The following is a 17,046-nucleotide window of genomic DNA, read 5'->3' as shown; positions in this document are numbered from 1 at the left end:
CGCGTTTTGAAATTAATTTTTTTTTTGCACTCCAACGAACAATTTTTGTTAGGTATCTTTAAATGCAAGCAGGAATATTTTTTGAGGGAGTTTTCAACAGTCTAATGCAGTTTTCAACATCCAACTAAACATCCAAAAGATAAGCTAATAGCTAAATCCAAAAGATTAGCTTGTTGAATGGAAAAGCCCGCATTTCGATGAAAGAGAGTATTATATTAGTTGTTCCAATTTGTTATATTTTATATTTTTTTGGCCAGTATTACTGTTTTTAATTGCTTGGAATTTTTTCAGCCACAAAAAAGTCCCTGTCGTCAAAGTAGGACGTGTCCCTTTTAGTTCTTTAAGGATCTGCTGGGCACAACAGGCCAATAGTTTGGCAAATTCAATGTGGCGAGCGTAAAAATTATCAGGGAATTAGTCACAGCTTAGCAATACACATCGAATAACGATTAACATTTCGTCCTAAGCTCTCTTGAGTCGAGGCATCATTACCATGCTATATAGTGACTGAGAAAAGAGTTGGGCATCATATCCAAGTTTTTGGTTATGAGTCAGTTTCTCCAAATCCTGACCTTGGTGTGATGTGAAGTGCTGTCGACATAATCCAGATCCCAAAACCTTGGATGAAGCCAGCTAAAAGAAAAGATTCCAGATTTTATCCGCACTCATTTCTATTCAAACTAGCACGTTGTCCTCTTTTGAGTAACTGTTTTTAAATATACATTGCGGCGCCGTACAAAGAGATCCGCCTTGACAATGTAGCCGTAGGTTAAAAATCGGCCAACTAATGTTTAGTAGTCTGGTAGCCAGTTACAAGTTTTGTAAACAACGCATTTTGATTGCGATGAGTCTAGATACTTTTACTTTTGTTCTCTTTTCGCGCGGCCGATTAAAAAAATACTGAGTGTAGAGTGTGTGACCATGGGGAAGACACTTTAAAGTGAGAAGAAATTCCACGAATTCCAACTCCAACTTTAGCTCGACCCTGATGAAATTCTAGCTATGTCTGTAGACGACTGCTTACCATTTGGTGTCTGGAGCGAGTGTTGTGTGATGAGTTTATTATGTGGCGGGTGGCCTCACTCCGTAATCGGTAACGACTAACGTAACTTGTATTACTATTACCGGGCCCTAGTTGTAAATTGGAATGCTTCGTATCGTCATGATCGTAGCCTTCGAGATGAGATGTCATGCAGGATCGACTAATGCTAATCGCGCAGGTTCGCTGATTGCGTCCGGCATATATTTTACCTTTATTCGTGTACCTTTCTAAACGCTTGTGTTGAACCAATACTATACATACTTGTCAGCTTGTTAACTTCAAGCTTTGAAACCAAGCGATTGCTTGGCCAAGCTAGTGCTTTGGTTAAGATCTGGCTCTAGAGCTGGCCCATCATCATCATGGCCCATTTCATTCGCAGAGGTAGGCCTACATGTAGTTGGAAAAAAAGTCACATACATAGAGCAAAGTGTGTCATATGGATCTTAAATATTTATACTATGTATTCTATCAAACACATCATGGGCAGTTGATAATTGAAAATCAAACTGCAGAAGAATTGATAGAATAAAGTATAAATATTTAGGATATGATGCATGTTGTTCTATGAGTACTTGACCTCTTTTTCCAAAATACCATTTGAAAACATGATGGCCAAGGATTGAGACCTGTGGCCGACATTTTTAGTTTTTACGTCCAGAAAATTGTAAGATTATCCTTTTACTGTTACAGGATATTTCACTTTCCTCACTTGATTCATGTTTTTCTTTTCAAGGGAAACAATAAAAATTCAGAAATCGCAATAGGTGTAAATTCCATCTTATGAATACAAATTCAAAGTGATAAGTAAGCATAGAACCAGAGCACCAGACAAAAATTGTATACGTTACACAGCAGGCGCTGGACCAGTAGCAATGGCAATACCACATTAAATACTTAATCCCACAATGATTCATTCCCTAGGCTTGGGGATTTTTGTTCTTAACAATAAAGTCCACAAGTACATTAGGTCTTAATTATCCATCTTTGTGAATGAATTCGCAACGACAATGTAGGCTTGGAGCAAGACAAAGATTTGTGGCAGTAAAGATTTCTTGGCTCCAGTTATTTCAACTGATGTGGATATAGTAGTAGTTAGTGTCCTGAACTTGCTCTTGGTTCTGATGCAAAAGAGGTCCACATCCAGCCACCATGATCTTGAGTTTTATATAGGTCTATGTGACTAAATTTTAAAATAAATGACAAAGTGATTTTTTTCTTAGACAATAGCAGCTTGTCCTTGCAGGTGGATGTGTTTTGACGAAAATACTCGAAGAAGTGTATAATCTGTCAAGCTTGATGGCAAATACATGGTGGCCAAATATGGAACTCGTGCCTCAGTCAGAGGCCCCAAAGGAGGATTGCCCAACCCTCCTTGGAAAATTTCTTAGCTCCACTTCTGGGTCCAGGGATTGAGTGGGCATTAAGAAATTGAACATGTCTGAAACAAACTTTTTTTTTTTGTTGAGCAGGTTCTGTTATCCAACATCACCATGGTGAAAGAATCTGGGCCCACTTTTGTCCAGAAGCCGATCCTCGACCAGTCGGATGATGGCCGGGTCCTTAAGTTCTCCTGCCGCATCGCTGGCGAGCCTCGGCCCAGCTTCAAGTGGTTCCTGAACGACCGAGAGCTGCGGGATGGCGGCCGCTACTTCATGACCACCAAGCCCGAGGCCCAGGGCTACCTGGTGGCCCTGGAGATTGAGGACGTGTCGGGCGAGGATGCAGGGAACTACAAGATTGTAGCCGAGAACAAGTCAGGCAGCACCAGTGCCACTATCAACCTGAAGTTTGGGGGTGAGTTTGTTTTTAGAGTTATGCCTTTATTTAGGTTTGGATGGAACCTGATACTTCAGTGAGTTTCAGTGAGTTTCCGAGGGAGCTGTTTTTTTTTTTTTTGCTGAAAACCTAAGAAGTACAACTTGATAATACAATTTCTTGATTACTGTAGCCTGTGGTTCATCTCATAACAGACCCATCTCTTCCAGTTCATGCATCACTGGAGACAAAGTATGTTAAAGAATGGGTAGAAATGGAACCAAACACCCCAACAATTTGGTCAGATACGTGTATGCAGGAGTGTGATTGCTTACTTTTTTTTTTAAATGTTTGACTCAAATTTTTAAAAATATTTCTGTAGAGGTTTAATTCTTTGGGGTTTACTCCTTGTTTTGTACTGAATAAACCTGAAATTTAGTTGCATCTTGAGTTGATTATTTCCTGAAAATTACATTTATCGTTGACATGTTTTGGTAAAAGAATTTTGTTGCTTGTTTTGAACAGAAGAGGAGGAAGGTGAAGGGAAGCCAGGGTAAGTTGTCATTGGTACAACGGTAGTAAATATTTAAAGTTCTAAAAACTTTCAAAAGGTCTATTAAATCTTAGGCATTTGACTCTGGAGAATTTGCAACGATTAGCTGCTTGGAATGTGCAACATTCAGTGGAGAAAAATAAAAAGACAAACAAAATCTCAATGAAACAAAAGCCGTCTTTGTATTAAAATGAATGTGGCAGGTCAGAGGTTTTTTGGACATAACATTTATTCCTTTGTTGGTCAGTGGTTCAGTGGATGCTGATAGCATAGTCCCAACTTTGTTCCAGGCTTCCTGTATGGAAAGTTAACAAAAATCTGAACAAAAACAAAAGCTGTTTAGGTAGGACTGCCAAAGCTGCACACAAAACATTGTGGCAGTAAACTCCTGTTATTATTTCCATGCTACGTCCAACAAGATTCTATGTTATTTTACTGAACCACTGAAGATTAGTGGCTGGAGGAATGCTGAGGGTGTAGCCCTGAACCCTCTTTTACTAGATGTCCTCTAGATAGGAAAACTAGAAAAAGGAAAACAAAAATCATAACAAAAACAAAAACTGTTCATACAGAATAGTGCAGGAATGAGTGCCTGTTCCTTCTTTAAAGGCTGAAGGCATGCCAAGGGTAAAACCTTAACTTCCACCCTCTTTTACTAGATTTTCTGAAAAATAAAAAAAAGGAAAAAAATCGTAATAAAAACAACAGCTGTTTGCCAAAATGAATTCATTAGTCAGCACCTGCTATTATTTTCTTAATGTTTGAAGGGATGCCGAGGGCATTGCTCCCAACTTCACCATGAAGCCCAGGATGCGGCAGTCGGAGGACGGCGTGAAGCTGACCATCGAGTGTGAGCTGATGGCCGACCCGGAGCCCGAGGTGACCTGGTACCGGGGCAACAGCGTGCTACGGGATGGCGGCCGGTTCCGGCTGACCTTCAGCCCCGACGCTGAGTACTACTTCCTGGCGCTGGAGATTACGGATGTCACTGAGAAGGATGGCGGGGAGTATAAGATTGTGGCCAGCAACAAGCTGGGCACCGCCACGAACACCATCAAGCTCAACTTCCAGAGTGAGTCGAGGGCCTGATTTTCCCTTAGTCTTGACTTTGTCTCAGGTTTGGCTTCATGTTTACAAACAAATGAGAACATTCTAAACCTCGGGCATACATTAAGCTTGGGCCTCCTCCCCAAAAAATGTGGCCCAACCTAACAAATTGAGTCACAAGTCTCCAGAGCCAGTTTTGAGTGAAAAGCCTTCAGGAAAGTCTGGCACCTACCAATCAATGGGAGCTCTCAACATTTTTCACTCATTGTCTATATTTGTCTATTATGAGGATGCTGAACTAGGTGATAGATCAGAACAATAGTGTGTTCTGTCTTGTGCATGCTTTGATGCACAGATTGATGGCCATAACCACTTCATGCCGGGGCATTTTTCAATGTTGAGGATGCTGGGCCGGCATGACTATCATTTTTTTCAGTTGTCAAAATTCTTCAAAAATTCATCATTTCATTTAACGGTCGTTTATAGCCGCACAAAGTAATCTTTAGGTACTACTCTAAGTTGACAGGTGACCTTCATTGACACCCAATTATTTCAGCCAGGCCTGCAGCCTTGTAAACAGAGCCCAGATTGTGCGGTGTTGTATAACTGTCTTTTGTTCACGAACCTGGCTCAGTGCACTGCTGACCTCTTTTCAATGTGTGGCTCATCACTGTGGTGGTGGAGCGCTTTTGTCCCCGGTGGTAATCCACTTGCTCTCAATGCCCCAAACCCTGGTATAGGGTTCAAAACAAGGCTGGATTATCACCACTTTTGAGAGTGAAAAATGTCAGTAATGTCCAGCAGCCTGGTCTTTTGTTCGGAGTACGGTCTTTTGTTTCAGGGCCCTGTTTCCCATGTCCGAGTTCGGAGACCCCGGCCACGCATATAAACCATACTTCTCCGATTCCGGAGTCCCCGGCAGGAGGTGGTTAAGACTTACATTTGGGGATCCAGTCACAAATGACCTGATGTTTAGAGCTTATAACCCTCAATCATTGGGTCAGAAGTAGATCTGACTACTAAGCATGTGTTGTGGTCTCAATATAATCACATCACTCCTACATGCTCTCCTTCACTCAGGAGGTATAAATGGGTAACTGTAGGGGCAGATATTATCATTTTGTTTGATTGGTCATTTGTATCTGAAAAGCTGAGATGGTTTTTAGGAAATGTTCAAGGGCCTATGAGTAGAGATAATGATGTGGTACTTTGAATACTAGTACTGCTGGATATTTTAGCTTCATCACTTATGGATTATATGTTATTGTGATGATGTTTGTCTTACGTCAGAACTCAGAATCAGTTCTAAACTTTCACTGTTCGTATAGGGAGCAGTAGTTGACAAAGGAAATAATGATGGATTCAGAGTTATGTGTATCAGACAATGGCTTATGCCTTCTATTTTTATTCCAATGTAGCCGGTGCCCCGTCATTCACCATGCAGCCCAAGATCGAGCAGTCCTCGGATGGCCGCAACCTGACCTTCCAGTGTGAGCTGACGGCTGACCCCCGACCCACGCTGACCTGGTACAAGGACGACGTGCCGCTGGCCACCAGTGGGCGCATCAAGATGAACGTGGAGCAGGACGACAACATCTTCTTCCTCACGCTCGGCATCACTGACGTGTCGGCCAAGGATGCCGGCAAGTACAAGATCGTGGCACAGAACGAACACGGTGATGCTAAGTCCACCATCGACTTGAACTTTGAGGGTGGGGCAGAGGAACCACCTAAGCCACCGGTGTAAGTCAACATTTTAGCCCCCCTTTCAAAACTCCTAGAAATGTGGCATAATAGCCTTTGTGACTAAATCGCGTGTATGACTATGAGTCTTAAGCCACATCTAAAGTACTTTGCTGTGACTGGAACTAATGCATGTACCTATGAAAGCCACCAGGTAGTAACCACATCCATTTTCTATTGACTTGGTTCTTGTTTCTAGCTGTAGCAAGGTGACTTGAACCATAGAGGAAGGATACAGAAGGAGTTTGCAACTCTGGCACTTCAAAGTGTTGGCAAATGATGGTTGCCGCCGAGTCAGACGAATAATAGAAAACATTCCAAAAATGCCTGATTACTGCCTGCATCTAAGCCGGACACGCGGGGCCAGTAATATCCTAGCAACAGTTGTAGTGTTTTGCTTGCAATTAAGTACAAATTATTGCTGTGACCAGGAAATAGAGAGAGAGAAATTCTTGATATTAGACCTACTTTTGCCATCGTAAATAAACTTTAAAAATTTTGATACACTGTTCCATTATCCATGCAAAGTTTGTAATTTTATTCTCCTCCCTCCAATACATCAGTGTTCAAAGACTTGGTATGAATTTGGCTAAGACTGGCCAACAATATGTTGACTTTTACTGGAAAGCTAAGTTCATAAGTAACAAAATGCGCTATTTCATCACAGGGAGTGGTCATGAAATCTCATAAAAAATACGCCTCTGTGCAAATGCCATTGTAAAAAATGATTCAAACAAAACACAAAATCTTGTAAACAGCCGGGCTGTTTATTCCCAAAATAACTCCAGAAGAAAGTGCTCATTAAGGGCAATGACTGCACATATAGATTTAGGGCACACAGCATAATGCAAGCAACTGTGCAAGCATTAAATTTTATGTTGTCGTGAGATCATACTGAGCACCAACAAATACATGAATATTCAATTTCCTATACCTCAGTGCACAAAGTTTTAAGGATGCAGGTTACCACGACAAATTGTGGTGGTGATCATAGGGTACACAGGGGTTACGTGGTTGTGAAACAGATGGTGCATAGCAAGCGTTCGTTGCGCTCTGGCTGTGAGCATACCAGGCATGCCAGAAAGTGGTAATTGGCCAGATGTTACAGCCCGGGCTGTTCAAACTCCTTCTGTGTCCTTCTATGCTTACAGCTTATAGTACATTTTCCCTGGAATGTTAATGAAAATTTGCACCATTGTAAACCTCAGTGTTTCAGGTTGAATTGTACGTATTGGTGGACAAAAACATGATCAAATGCACATTTATTTTTCCTTTATATACATGTACCATAGGACGATACCGTCAAACTTTACATTTCTTTTATGACTTCATTTGTAATACTAGATTTCCATTGAAGACAGATCTGTTCAAAAACCTTTGACCAAAAAGTAGTCTTTGCAGTCAAACTGATATCAAAAGTCAGTATGAGGTATGCTGTGCAGTTTTGCAAGTGACTTGATATTTTTAACCATTTCACGTGGAATGGTGTGTAAACATAGGTATTTCCTGTGTTGGAAATGGAGGGTGTTCAAACATGCTCTGACTTGTTTTGTATTTAGTGCTGCATGATATCTTTACTGGTCCCCACAACTGAGTGATTCCCAAGTTATTGCTTGGAGGTTTAGTGTAGAGCCCTCAAGTGGTCATGGGCCAAGGCTGGGCTTTGTATCACATGTAGCTATGCAACGTTGTTTCAAAGTATTTAAAACGCAACAATGCATTTAAGAAATGTTGCACAAATCTTGAACAAATAATCACCAAGGGTCAGCATATGTAAAGTCCAACTTTGTAAATGACTGTCTTTATGGTACCTGGTACCTGGAAAAAGTTGGTATTTTTGGCCAAAGATAATCCCGCGCCCAGGACAAGTGTGACATTGAATAACACCATTGGCAAGTTGCTCAATTGAGCAATGTTTGTTTTACAAACAGGAAAGGCACCCCTCCCTCATTTGTGGGCAATCCGGCTATGCGGCAGTCGGACGATGGCTCCTCAGTCTACTTCGACTGCCAGCTGACGGGCGACCCAAAACCCGAGATCATCTGGACGCTGGGTAACAAGCGCATCCCGACAGGCGGCAAATACAACATCAAGCTGGAGCCCAAGGGGATGAAGCAGTATATGCTGGTGCTGAGCATGGACAACATCAGCCCCAAGGACGGCGGGACCTATTTGGTGTTTGCACGCAACGATGCCGGGGAAGCCAGAACCACCATCAACCTCAACTTTGACGGTGAGTGCCGGTACCTACACAGACTTCCTGAGCTACCATTTTTGAACATGCTTACTCCTTAAAAGATCCCTTACTGCTCCATTTTGCCTTGAAATTAATCCGTAGGGGATTATAAAACTAATCCTGGAAGGTTTGTTCACATGGTTTTACTGACCTGACCCCCTACCATTAACAGTAGGCTGGTCAATGGGATTCATAAAGTCGAAGCATTTTCACCACATTTATAAATTATTTATGTAACTACGGATGTGCACGCATATTATCAGCATGTTCCAAAGAACGGGAAAACCCAGAAGTGGGCACCAGTTTCATGGAAGACACATAGAAATTTGCTAAGTATAATAAACATTTGCTCAGCAAAACAGGTTACCAGCCAAACTGGGATGTTATGTAACAGTATATTGCGTGTGACTGGTACAGCTGAGGTTCGTTTAGCACATGCATTTGCCAAGCAAACTTGCTCAGTGGCTGTTTGAAATTCTGTCTACATCATGACCCCAGTATCCCTTATTTGATAAAGAGGTCTGTAATGAACAAAACAAATTATGAACTGAGACTGTCACTCACGTCTTACCCGACAGTTCGCGAGGCTAACAAGGAGGGTGCCCCCACCTTCATTGAGAAGCCAACCATCAAGCAGGAGGATAACGGCCGTCGTTTGGTCATGGAGTGCAAGGTTATGGCGGACCCCAGGCCCAAGGTGAGCATTCAAATTAGTTTTGCCTGTTCTCAGGACCGGTGGATAGTTGGCTACATTATACTATGACCCAGCTTTTTTCACTAACTTTGAGCATCAAACTAAGAAAGAAACTATGTCCAGGGGTGAGATTTGTCAGGATTTTTCCAACAACGTTTATTAAAATCTGTGAAATCCGGAGTTTACCATTAAGGTGTTTTTAATAAGAAACATTGACAGATCACAATAAATTGGTCTTGTAAGAAGTGCCTTTGGGCACACATAATTGTATACTGTAGCCCCTATGCTGCTGTGGGGCCCCCCAAGCCTCTAGTGATTCTTTCATGGGTATTTTATTTTTCACTCAGTCTCACCCTTGTGTATCATCACAAAGTAGCGACAAAGTTTGAAAATTTGCAGGAAAATGTGACGTGATCCAAGAACACCGTTCACATGGTGAGCTGTGTCATTTTGGTGCATATCAACTTCAAACTGATCTGGACACTGTCCTCTTTTCAAAACTGTTTAGTTCATGATTCTAGACAACCTAGATTCCTGTTGTAGACAACCTAGAATCATAAATGTAATATATCTGAAAACAAGATTGTGTCCATACTAAGTGCCAGTTTATATGCACCCAAATTGCATACATGTAGCTCACCATGTGAAGGGTTTTTACAGATCACATCACAAATTCTCTTATGTGAGAAGAGTTTGTCATTAGCTTAAAACACAAACTGCAATTTTTGTTTTAGATTTTCCAAGTTTTGAAAAGAATCCACAGGAAATTACAAACTTAGTTTTACAATCACAGCGTGTGACTTGTAAGTTCATCTTGTTATTGACAGCTAAAGAATGTTTCAGTTGGGCTACTTGTATTTTCTGGCTTTTCAACCCTTTGACACTATGTGGGTGTAGCGTTTGCGTGTTGAAATATTGCAAAGTTATAAAAGGCTGCCAAGAATATGTAGCATTATTTTAAAAGAACTGTAATTAGTTATCTGTGGCCAAAGACTTTTTAGGTAAGACTTCCAACGGTCTATCCCACAATACATTGCTACCACATTTGCTGTGGCCTTCAGTCTCACATTCAGTGTGCAAGGTTATTTGAAGTGCCCAGAGTACAAGGTTCAGCTTAACTTTGCCCTGGGAACAGGGTTGATATAAAGTGGCGCATCACATTGGCCACATTGGCAGCATTCCAAGCATGCCAGTCCAGGGTCCTGGCAAATTGCCAAGCTGTCCCAGAGTTATATGAGTCAGGAACTGAGAATTTTATGTGCCATCATCGTTATTATTTGGTTCATTGGATCATGTTTGCCTCATGTCATCTGCCTGCAAATGCCATTAAAATAAAGTCCTCTGCTAAATAAACTATTATTTGAAATAACTTCAAGGGTCAGACAGCGCAACATATCCAAATAATTTACATTATTGTTCAGAATCATAAACTGTACCAAGAAATAATTTGTTTGGTAGCAGAAGTACATTCTGTAATGTTAAGAGTTAAATGCACTAGATTGCTGATTTTTTTATGGCACACATAGATGTCTGGGCGTAGTTCAGTGAAGGTAGTTGTGGCAGTGTGTCTTGATAAAGGACACAATGACCTCTGTGAGATTGAGACCAGCAATTTTTGCAGTAGAATATCTTTCCTAATTTCATAGTATGGTTATCAATGACCGAATTCTTCTATAACACTCTTGGTACTGTTTTCAGGTACTCAAGCACTGGGCATACTCATCCGTATTCATTCACTCATTCATTAGTAATCTTTCTTTTCCAGTTCACTTCACAGGGCCATGGATTTCTTTGCACACATGTACATGTATATACAGGACTATTTTGTTTGACAGTACAGGCCAAGAAGCAGTAGTGTCCCCTCTTCTATTGTGGGCTGCATACTTAGCTTTGTTTTGTAATGCAGAGTGCCGATCCCAAAACTCCCAATTTCTTTGTGTGTAAGTTCAACAGGTTTTTTCCTGAATGAGGTGGAGTGTAACACACTGGTGCTTGTTTTGCATGAAAATGAGATGTGAGCCTAGTATGGAAACACTATTGGGTGTGCCTGGGCAGGGCATTTTTTGATCATGACATGAACTGAGGGAGTAGAGTCTGCTGATTGTCAGAGTTGTGTGCTTTTCTGTGCCTGTTTTCTGCCCTTTTGCTGCACAAGAAGCAGATTATTACAGACTACTTAAGGCAGTTGAGTGAAACCTAGAGTGGTTAGATCAACAATCCAGGATTTAAAACAGCAAGAAAACTGTTAATATTTGAGTCATTGTTGGAGTTAGATATTTGTGATGTGCTATTGTGATGAATGTTAGAAATTAATGACGGGTAGTCTCCCTCAAGAACTGAACAAATATAATGTTAAGGTAATCATTTCAGAGATTTCGCCTTGTGTAAGTTTGTGGTATTTGGGCATTATTATTTGTGTTTTGGCCAAGTTTTTGTTTTAAAATTAGGTGGCCCAAATCGTATCTCATGCAGGAAGTGCCTGACACTGAAAGGGGGGTGATGCCTGATGAAGACCTCTTTCTTGGGTTTGACGATGTGCCTTTGAACCTGTGTTGCAGAGACGACTGAGGGCACTGTGATGGATTGAATGAACTCGAGTTGCCCTAGATCAACCATCACGGACTATTATGTGACAATGAGAGACCACACACCACAATCCTTCTCACCAATTTTATTGCGGTGAACTGTATTGTCTTTTAATATTCTGTAATCTGAACATCTCGTGAACTTTTGACAACTTCTGGTATGTTAACCTGTTAAAAACTCCAATTCGTCACATGATGGAGTGAGTGAAGTTGAAGGCGTGATTTTTAATCTGGTGTATTTTCGAAACTTGACTTCATTTTGTATGACACAGACTTTTAGTACCACTAACAATTGAGGCACCAGATCTGAGCTTGTAATGAAATAATCCCCCCAATACTTGTATTTACTCACTAGACCCTTTATTGCGTAGTCCAGGTCAGAATGTTATTGGCATTCAACATTCATTTTTTATGCAGGTGATGAGAATCTTTTATCTGCATAACTTCAGAATTTGATTGTATCTGTGTGGCCTCTGTCAGTACCGGTACCTTACACCGTGGTGTAGTCATTTCCAGAGACCTAAACCACCGATAGTCCTGTGGTTTTGAGGTTTATTTTTATTTATTTTCGTGTGAAGAGAGGTACCACAGATACTTATTTACCCTAAGTGGTTAATAGACCTCCGAATCACTCATAGTACAGATATACAACTCCAACTGTGGTCTTTTGATGTACATAGTGGATTAAATCAACATATTTTTGATGACTTGAATTAATGAATTTGTAAATATCGAAGGCAGAAGAAAAAGAGCTGTAAATAAAATTGAACAGGAATTGTGTAAACAGACACAAGTTGTCCTTGTACTTATTTGGAGGTTGCAGTCTTTCCAGTCACTTGACTGTGCCAAATCTGTAGAATTAACTGTGACAGTCGATTTGAGTTGTATATTGTATTGCAGGATTCATTGTCCTGTTATTACCAGTAGGATTTAGTCATCAATGCCTTTGCTGTTCACGTTGATATTGCCTCTGGAATCACTGAGTGCCATTTTTCATGCATTTTAAATGTCACTGTGATTGTCACTTTCCTGTAATTTGTCATAGCTGTTGGCTGCGCTATTGTCACTGTTATTTGATATGTTGCCTCATTCATTTTCACTGGTGTCCACACTTCAGTTTTCATTTCTGGCTGCCTTATTCATTGCAATTTTTATTGTCACCATCAACATCACTGGCATCGCCAATATAATTGCCATTGTCAGGTGGTGTGGTACTACAACAACAAGGAGCTGAAGGATGCTGGGCGCTACCGCCTGCGCACCACCAAGCAGGGCAAGATCTATGTCTTGGTGCTGGATCTGTCTGGTGTCACCCCTCAGGACATGGGTGTCTACAAAGTGGTGGCTGAGAACGAGAAGGGCAAGGCCTCCTCCACGATGACCGTCAACTTTGAAGGTAACAAAAGAAGGCAGAGTTAACGTCTTGCACAATGCTGTAGCTGAGTCCTTCGCAAGTACTTCACTCAAATACTACAAAATATTCGGAAGCACCTCAGAAGTAGCCTATTTTCAGTGTAAGCCACAAACCTGTCATGATGAAGTGTAACAGAGACATCCTTTTCCTTTATTTCTCATTCACTGTTGGCAGTGATAGTACGTGTACTTCTGGCGTTCGTGCAAAGTACTTGACTATATGTACTTCATTGCTCTGACATATACATGTACATGCTGATAAGTATTATTATTATTGTTAATCATTTCTGGCGATGACACCAAGGTTTCCTCAAAAGTGCCCGAGGCACTTCATATGGGTCTGAGAATGAGGACTCAAGGTGTGTTACTCAGGTATTGTAATCACCTTGTCTGAGTCACAGTTTGAGAGTTGAATTTGAGCTTGATTTGATCCTTGTTGGAAATTGAAATGTTTGGATTGCTATTTATTTCAAAATAGAATCCCGAAAGAGGGACCATGTATAATAATTCAAGTGTCCATCTCATTCTGTTTTTCGACAAGTTCTCTTTCATGCATCTGTACTTTAAAATTCCTTCAGGTCTTATGTGTACATGTTTCATTTAACCTTAGACAGCTCTTAATCTTTCCTTTGTCCACAACTTTGGAACACTACCCAGAGAGCAGAGGGTAAGCTTAAATATTCACTTGTTTGTGTCTGATTGTGCAGTCAAAGACAAGCGTTTTCCACGGAAGTTTGATGTCACTGCGGATGTTGCTAAGGTCCATGTGGACTTTCCACCCACCTCCATGGAGACCATCGACCTGGGGCCGGACTTTGGCACCCTGGAGCTGCTCATGCCGGAGATGGAGAAAGGCGGACCCATGGAGATTGAGCTGAGCAGCAAAGGGCCAGAGGTCCAGGAGAAGCCGGTAGTTAAGGACACAGCACCGGTCATTTCTGAACCTCTTCAAGATGTGGTAACTATTTTACTTATACAACATAAACTGTCATGAGCCAACTGAATGTTTCTACTCCCCCTAGATGGGATGCTAGTCCATCCCAGGCTACTCTTCAGCTAATGGTGGTACCATTTATAATCCTCGGAGAGAGGCAAGTTGGGATAAAGTGGCTTGCCCAAGGACACATATGGCTAGCGACTGAATTGGAGCCCCAGACCCTCTTATTATGAGTCCTTAACTCTAACTACAAGGCCTCATTGTGTCCCTGCAAATACACGAGATTTGATAAATTAGGGAACAATTTCATAGGGGTATCAAGCGTGAAGATTTACTAAAAACCAAAACAATTGCTTAGCAAGAACAGGTTACCAACCAAAATGCCATTTGATGTGAGTTAATATACTTGAAGCCAGTTCCCTAGATTATTTTGCTTTGTTGTATTCTCCGCTTAGCTGTTTCCTGATGTGGATTTGATGCTAATGAATTTGGAATCCACTAGGCAATGTGCTTAGCATTTTGCTAAGCTTATTTTGAAATCTGATTAGGTTCGAGAAATATTTTAACCACTTCCTGCCAGGTGGAGTTTGCACATGTCGGACAAGTTGCGAGGTGATTTTTCATGATTTTCCACTTTCAACATTAATTCAGAATTTTTGCCCTGTCCAGCATATTAAAAAATCCTAAATTAATTAACATCTCCCTGGCGCAAAATCCTTCCTTGGACATGTTTGAAATAGCTTTCAAAATTGTAAAAAAATTCATAACTTTACTGGACGCTTACACCCACACAAATGACTGTCTGGTGGTTATTCTAATCTGACAGGCAGGCTCCATTGATGCCGGGGTATTGCAGCCAGGCCTGCCGCTTAGTAAAAAAATACATCTTTAAAATAGTTTGCGGTACCCACTTCTTCACCTGACTCGGACCTGCCAGCCGACCCCGGCAAGCTCGGTGGTCGAGTGGTTGAGAAGTCTGCACTAGTAAGCAGGAGGTTGTGGGTTCAAGTCCCACCCTAGTAAGCTTGTGACTTTTTTCGCAAGCTCTCGGACAAGCACTGAGCATACAGTGTTTATGAATAATATATACGTCGGGTAAGGGCAAAACCCGTAATATAAATTAGTAAAGAGAGCCCAGAATTGTGCGGTGTTGCGTAATTTCCTTTGTTCCCGAAATTGGCCCAGTGTGCTGCTGAATGGCGGTGGCGTCTTTACAAATACGGCCAGATTAGGGTGCGGTGGTATTGTATTGCTCATCGCTGGAGTGCTGGAGCACTTTTGTCCCCACTGATAATCTCTGGATGCAGAATGCAGCAAACAGTGGTATACTGTTTCAAAACAATAAAGGATTACCTCTGAAAATGCCAGCACTCTGTGCTGAAAATTTTTGGCAATTCCCAGCAGCTCGGTCTTTTGTTCCGAGGTCGGTCTTTCAATACAAGGCCCAGTTCCTTTGTCTGATTTTGGGCACTCCGGCCATGCGTATAAAGCCAACATCTCTGGTAAGCAGTGGTTAAGCAGATTGAAAAATTTGATAAGCAGAACAGCAGCCTTATGAGCAGTTAGTTAAGCACGTTTTGAAATGCAGCAAACAAAGTTTAAAATGTCAGGGACAAAGCAGATTCAGATATTAAAACAACTTTTTGATGCAAGTTTTGAAAAGGTTGAACAGAAGTGTATCTAGGCTGATCGAGTCATGAGTAACTGACAATGAAAACATGAAGGGCATACCTTTTTTCGAAAGGGTCCTGATTGGTCTTTATTTCTTTGTGTGTGTTTGCAGGATGTACAAGATGGCACCTCCGTTGAATTCAGATGCAAAATCATTGGCAAAGTCACCAAGGTCATCTGGTACAGGTGGGGAACCCTTGAGTGCAGTACGGTAGCTTGTTACCAGGGAAGAGGGGACCTGTGATTACTTTCTCTGAGAGTCTGTCCAACTACTTAGCTACAGTTGGAAATAACATGGATACCTGTGGATGGCACTGGCTAGTGGCTGCAGCTACTTCCCATAGACATGTGTTAATCCTAGCCACAGTCAGTTAGTTCAAACAAAGCCTTATGTTCACCTGTCTGTAAAGACCCAGTGTTATACTTTTGATAGCATTTCTCAACACTCATGTGGTGGGTAGCCAGGGAATTTTGTATTTTGTTGTTCATGTGAAAGTCCACTCCATCATTTGGTGGATTCAGGCTACTCTATGTCAGCTCAAAACAAAATCTTGTTGAGGGCTGAGTGAGATGAAACATTCTTATTTTTTAAGTTTTGAATCAACACATTATTATAACAGTGACAACCTACGCACAATGCACAATATTCAAATTGAAAAGTATGTATATGAATATTCCATTATTAATTAACCCTAACTCTTCTCAATCCTTCACCTGTTGGAGGACTGAGGAGTGTCAGGGTTAATTGTTAAAATATTTCTTTATCTGGCACTGGTCTGCTATTGCTCAATATTATTCAATTCAATAGTTATTGTACCAAAAGTACTGATTTTTCTTATAATGTTCTTGTGCTTTCTATTTGCTCAGAGACGGCAAGGAAATTCGGCCCTCTTATAACATCAAGATGTCTCAGCAGGGCGACATCTACATCTTGCGCATGCCCAGGGTCGTGGCCAGAGACAGCGGTGACTACAGCGTCGTGGCAGTTGGGCCCGGTGGGGAGGCCAAGTCCGAAGCCGAACTTTTTGTTGACGGTAAGTTTTTTATTTGTGCTTTTTACGTTTGCCATTTCTTTCTTTCCAGATCACTGGTCTGATTTTGTGATGAGACTTGAATGCACTGTTTCACCAGTACAACTACCATTATGGTGTAGCTTCCAGTTGTAACCTATCTGACAATTATGCCTAAACACCGCCGTTGCCCTGCATGATGCTGTCAAGATCAGCAGATTCTCTAGTGGATATGCTGTTGGATCAACTCCTAGACTGTAATGAGCAAATCTAAGGAAAGAATCACGATGCCCGCTCACAAAGCACAATGCCTGTAAGACAAAACATAAACTTGCATAAGTCTTCTGCACTGTTGGCATA

At 41.4% G+C, this 17,046-nt stretch overlaps 1 protein-coding gene across 1 annotated transcript in view; it reads left to right on the top strand.

The window, feature by feature from the left end:
* Positions 1 to 896: 896 nt before the first annotated feature.
* LOC147795066 (protein Obscurin-like) overlaps positions 897 to 17,046 on the top strand; it is a gene marked incomplete at its 3' end in the record, with an annotated part of 28,242 nt that continues 12,092 nt past the window's right edge. Inside the window, exons 1-11 of the mRNA XM_087132287.1 lie at positions 897 to 1,093; positions 2,512 to 2,836; positions 3,323 to 3,350; positions 4,118 to 4,422; positions 5,816 to 6,140; positions 8,072 to 8,373; positions 8,955 to 9,073; positions 12,859 to 13,051; positions 13,776 to 14,026; positions 15,789 to 15,862; positions 16,544 to 16,710. Coding sequence (XP_086988413.1) covers positions 2,533 to 2,836; positions 3,323 to 3,350; positions 4,118 to 4,422; positions 5,816 to 6,140; positions 8,072 to 8,373; positions 8,955 to 9,073; positions 12,859 to 13,051; positions 13,776 to 14,026; positions 15,789 to 15,862; positions 16,544 to 16,710 — 2,068 coding nt within the window. The remainder of the gene's footprint in view (positions 1,094 to 2,511; positions 2,837 to 3,322; positions 3,351 to 4,117; positions 4,423 to 5,815; positions 6,141 to 8,071; positions 8,374 to 8,954; positions 9,074 to 12,858; positions 13,052 to 13,775; positions 14,027 to 15,788; positions 15,863 to 16,543; positions 16,711 to 17,046) is intronic.

This window comes from Acanthaster planci, unplaced genomic scaffold (assembly GCF_054643075.1).
Source record: "Acanthaster planci isolate LZ-2023a unplaced genomic scaffold, COTS_SCS Contig189, whole genome shotgun sequence".
Classification (NCBI taxonomy): Eukaryota; Metazoa; Echinodermata; class Asteroidea; order Valvatida; family Acanthasteridae; genus Acanthaster; species Acanthaster planci.
This window is presented reverse-complemented; position numbering and strand designations above follow the sequence as displayed.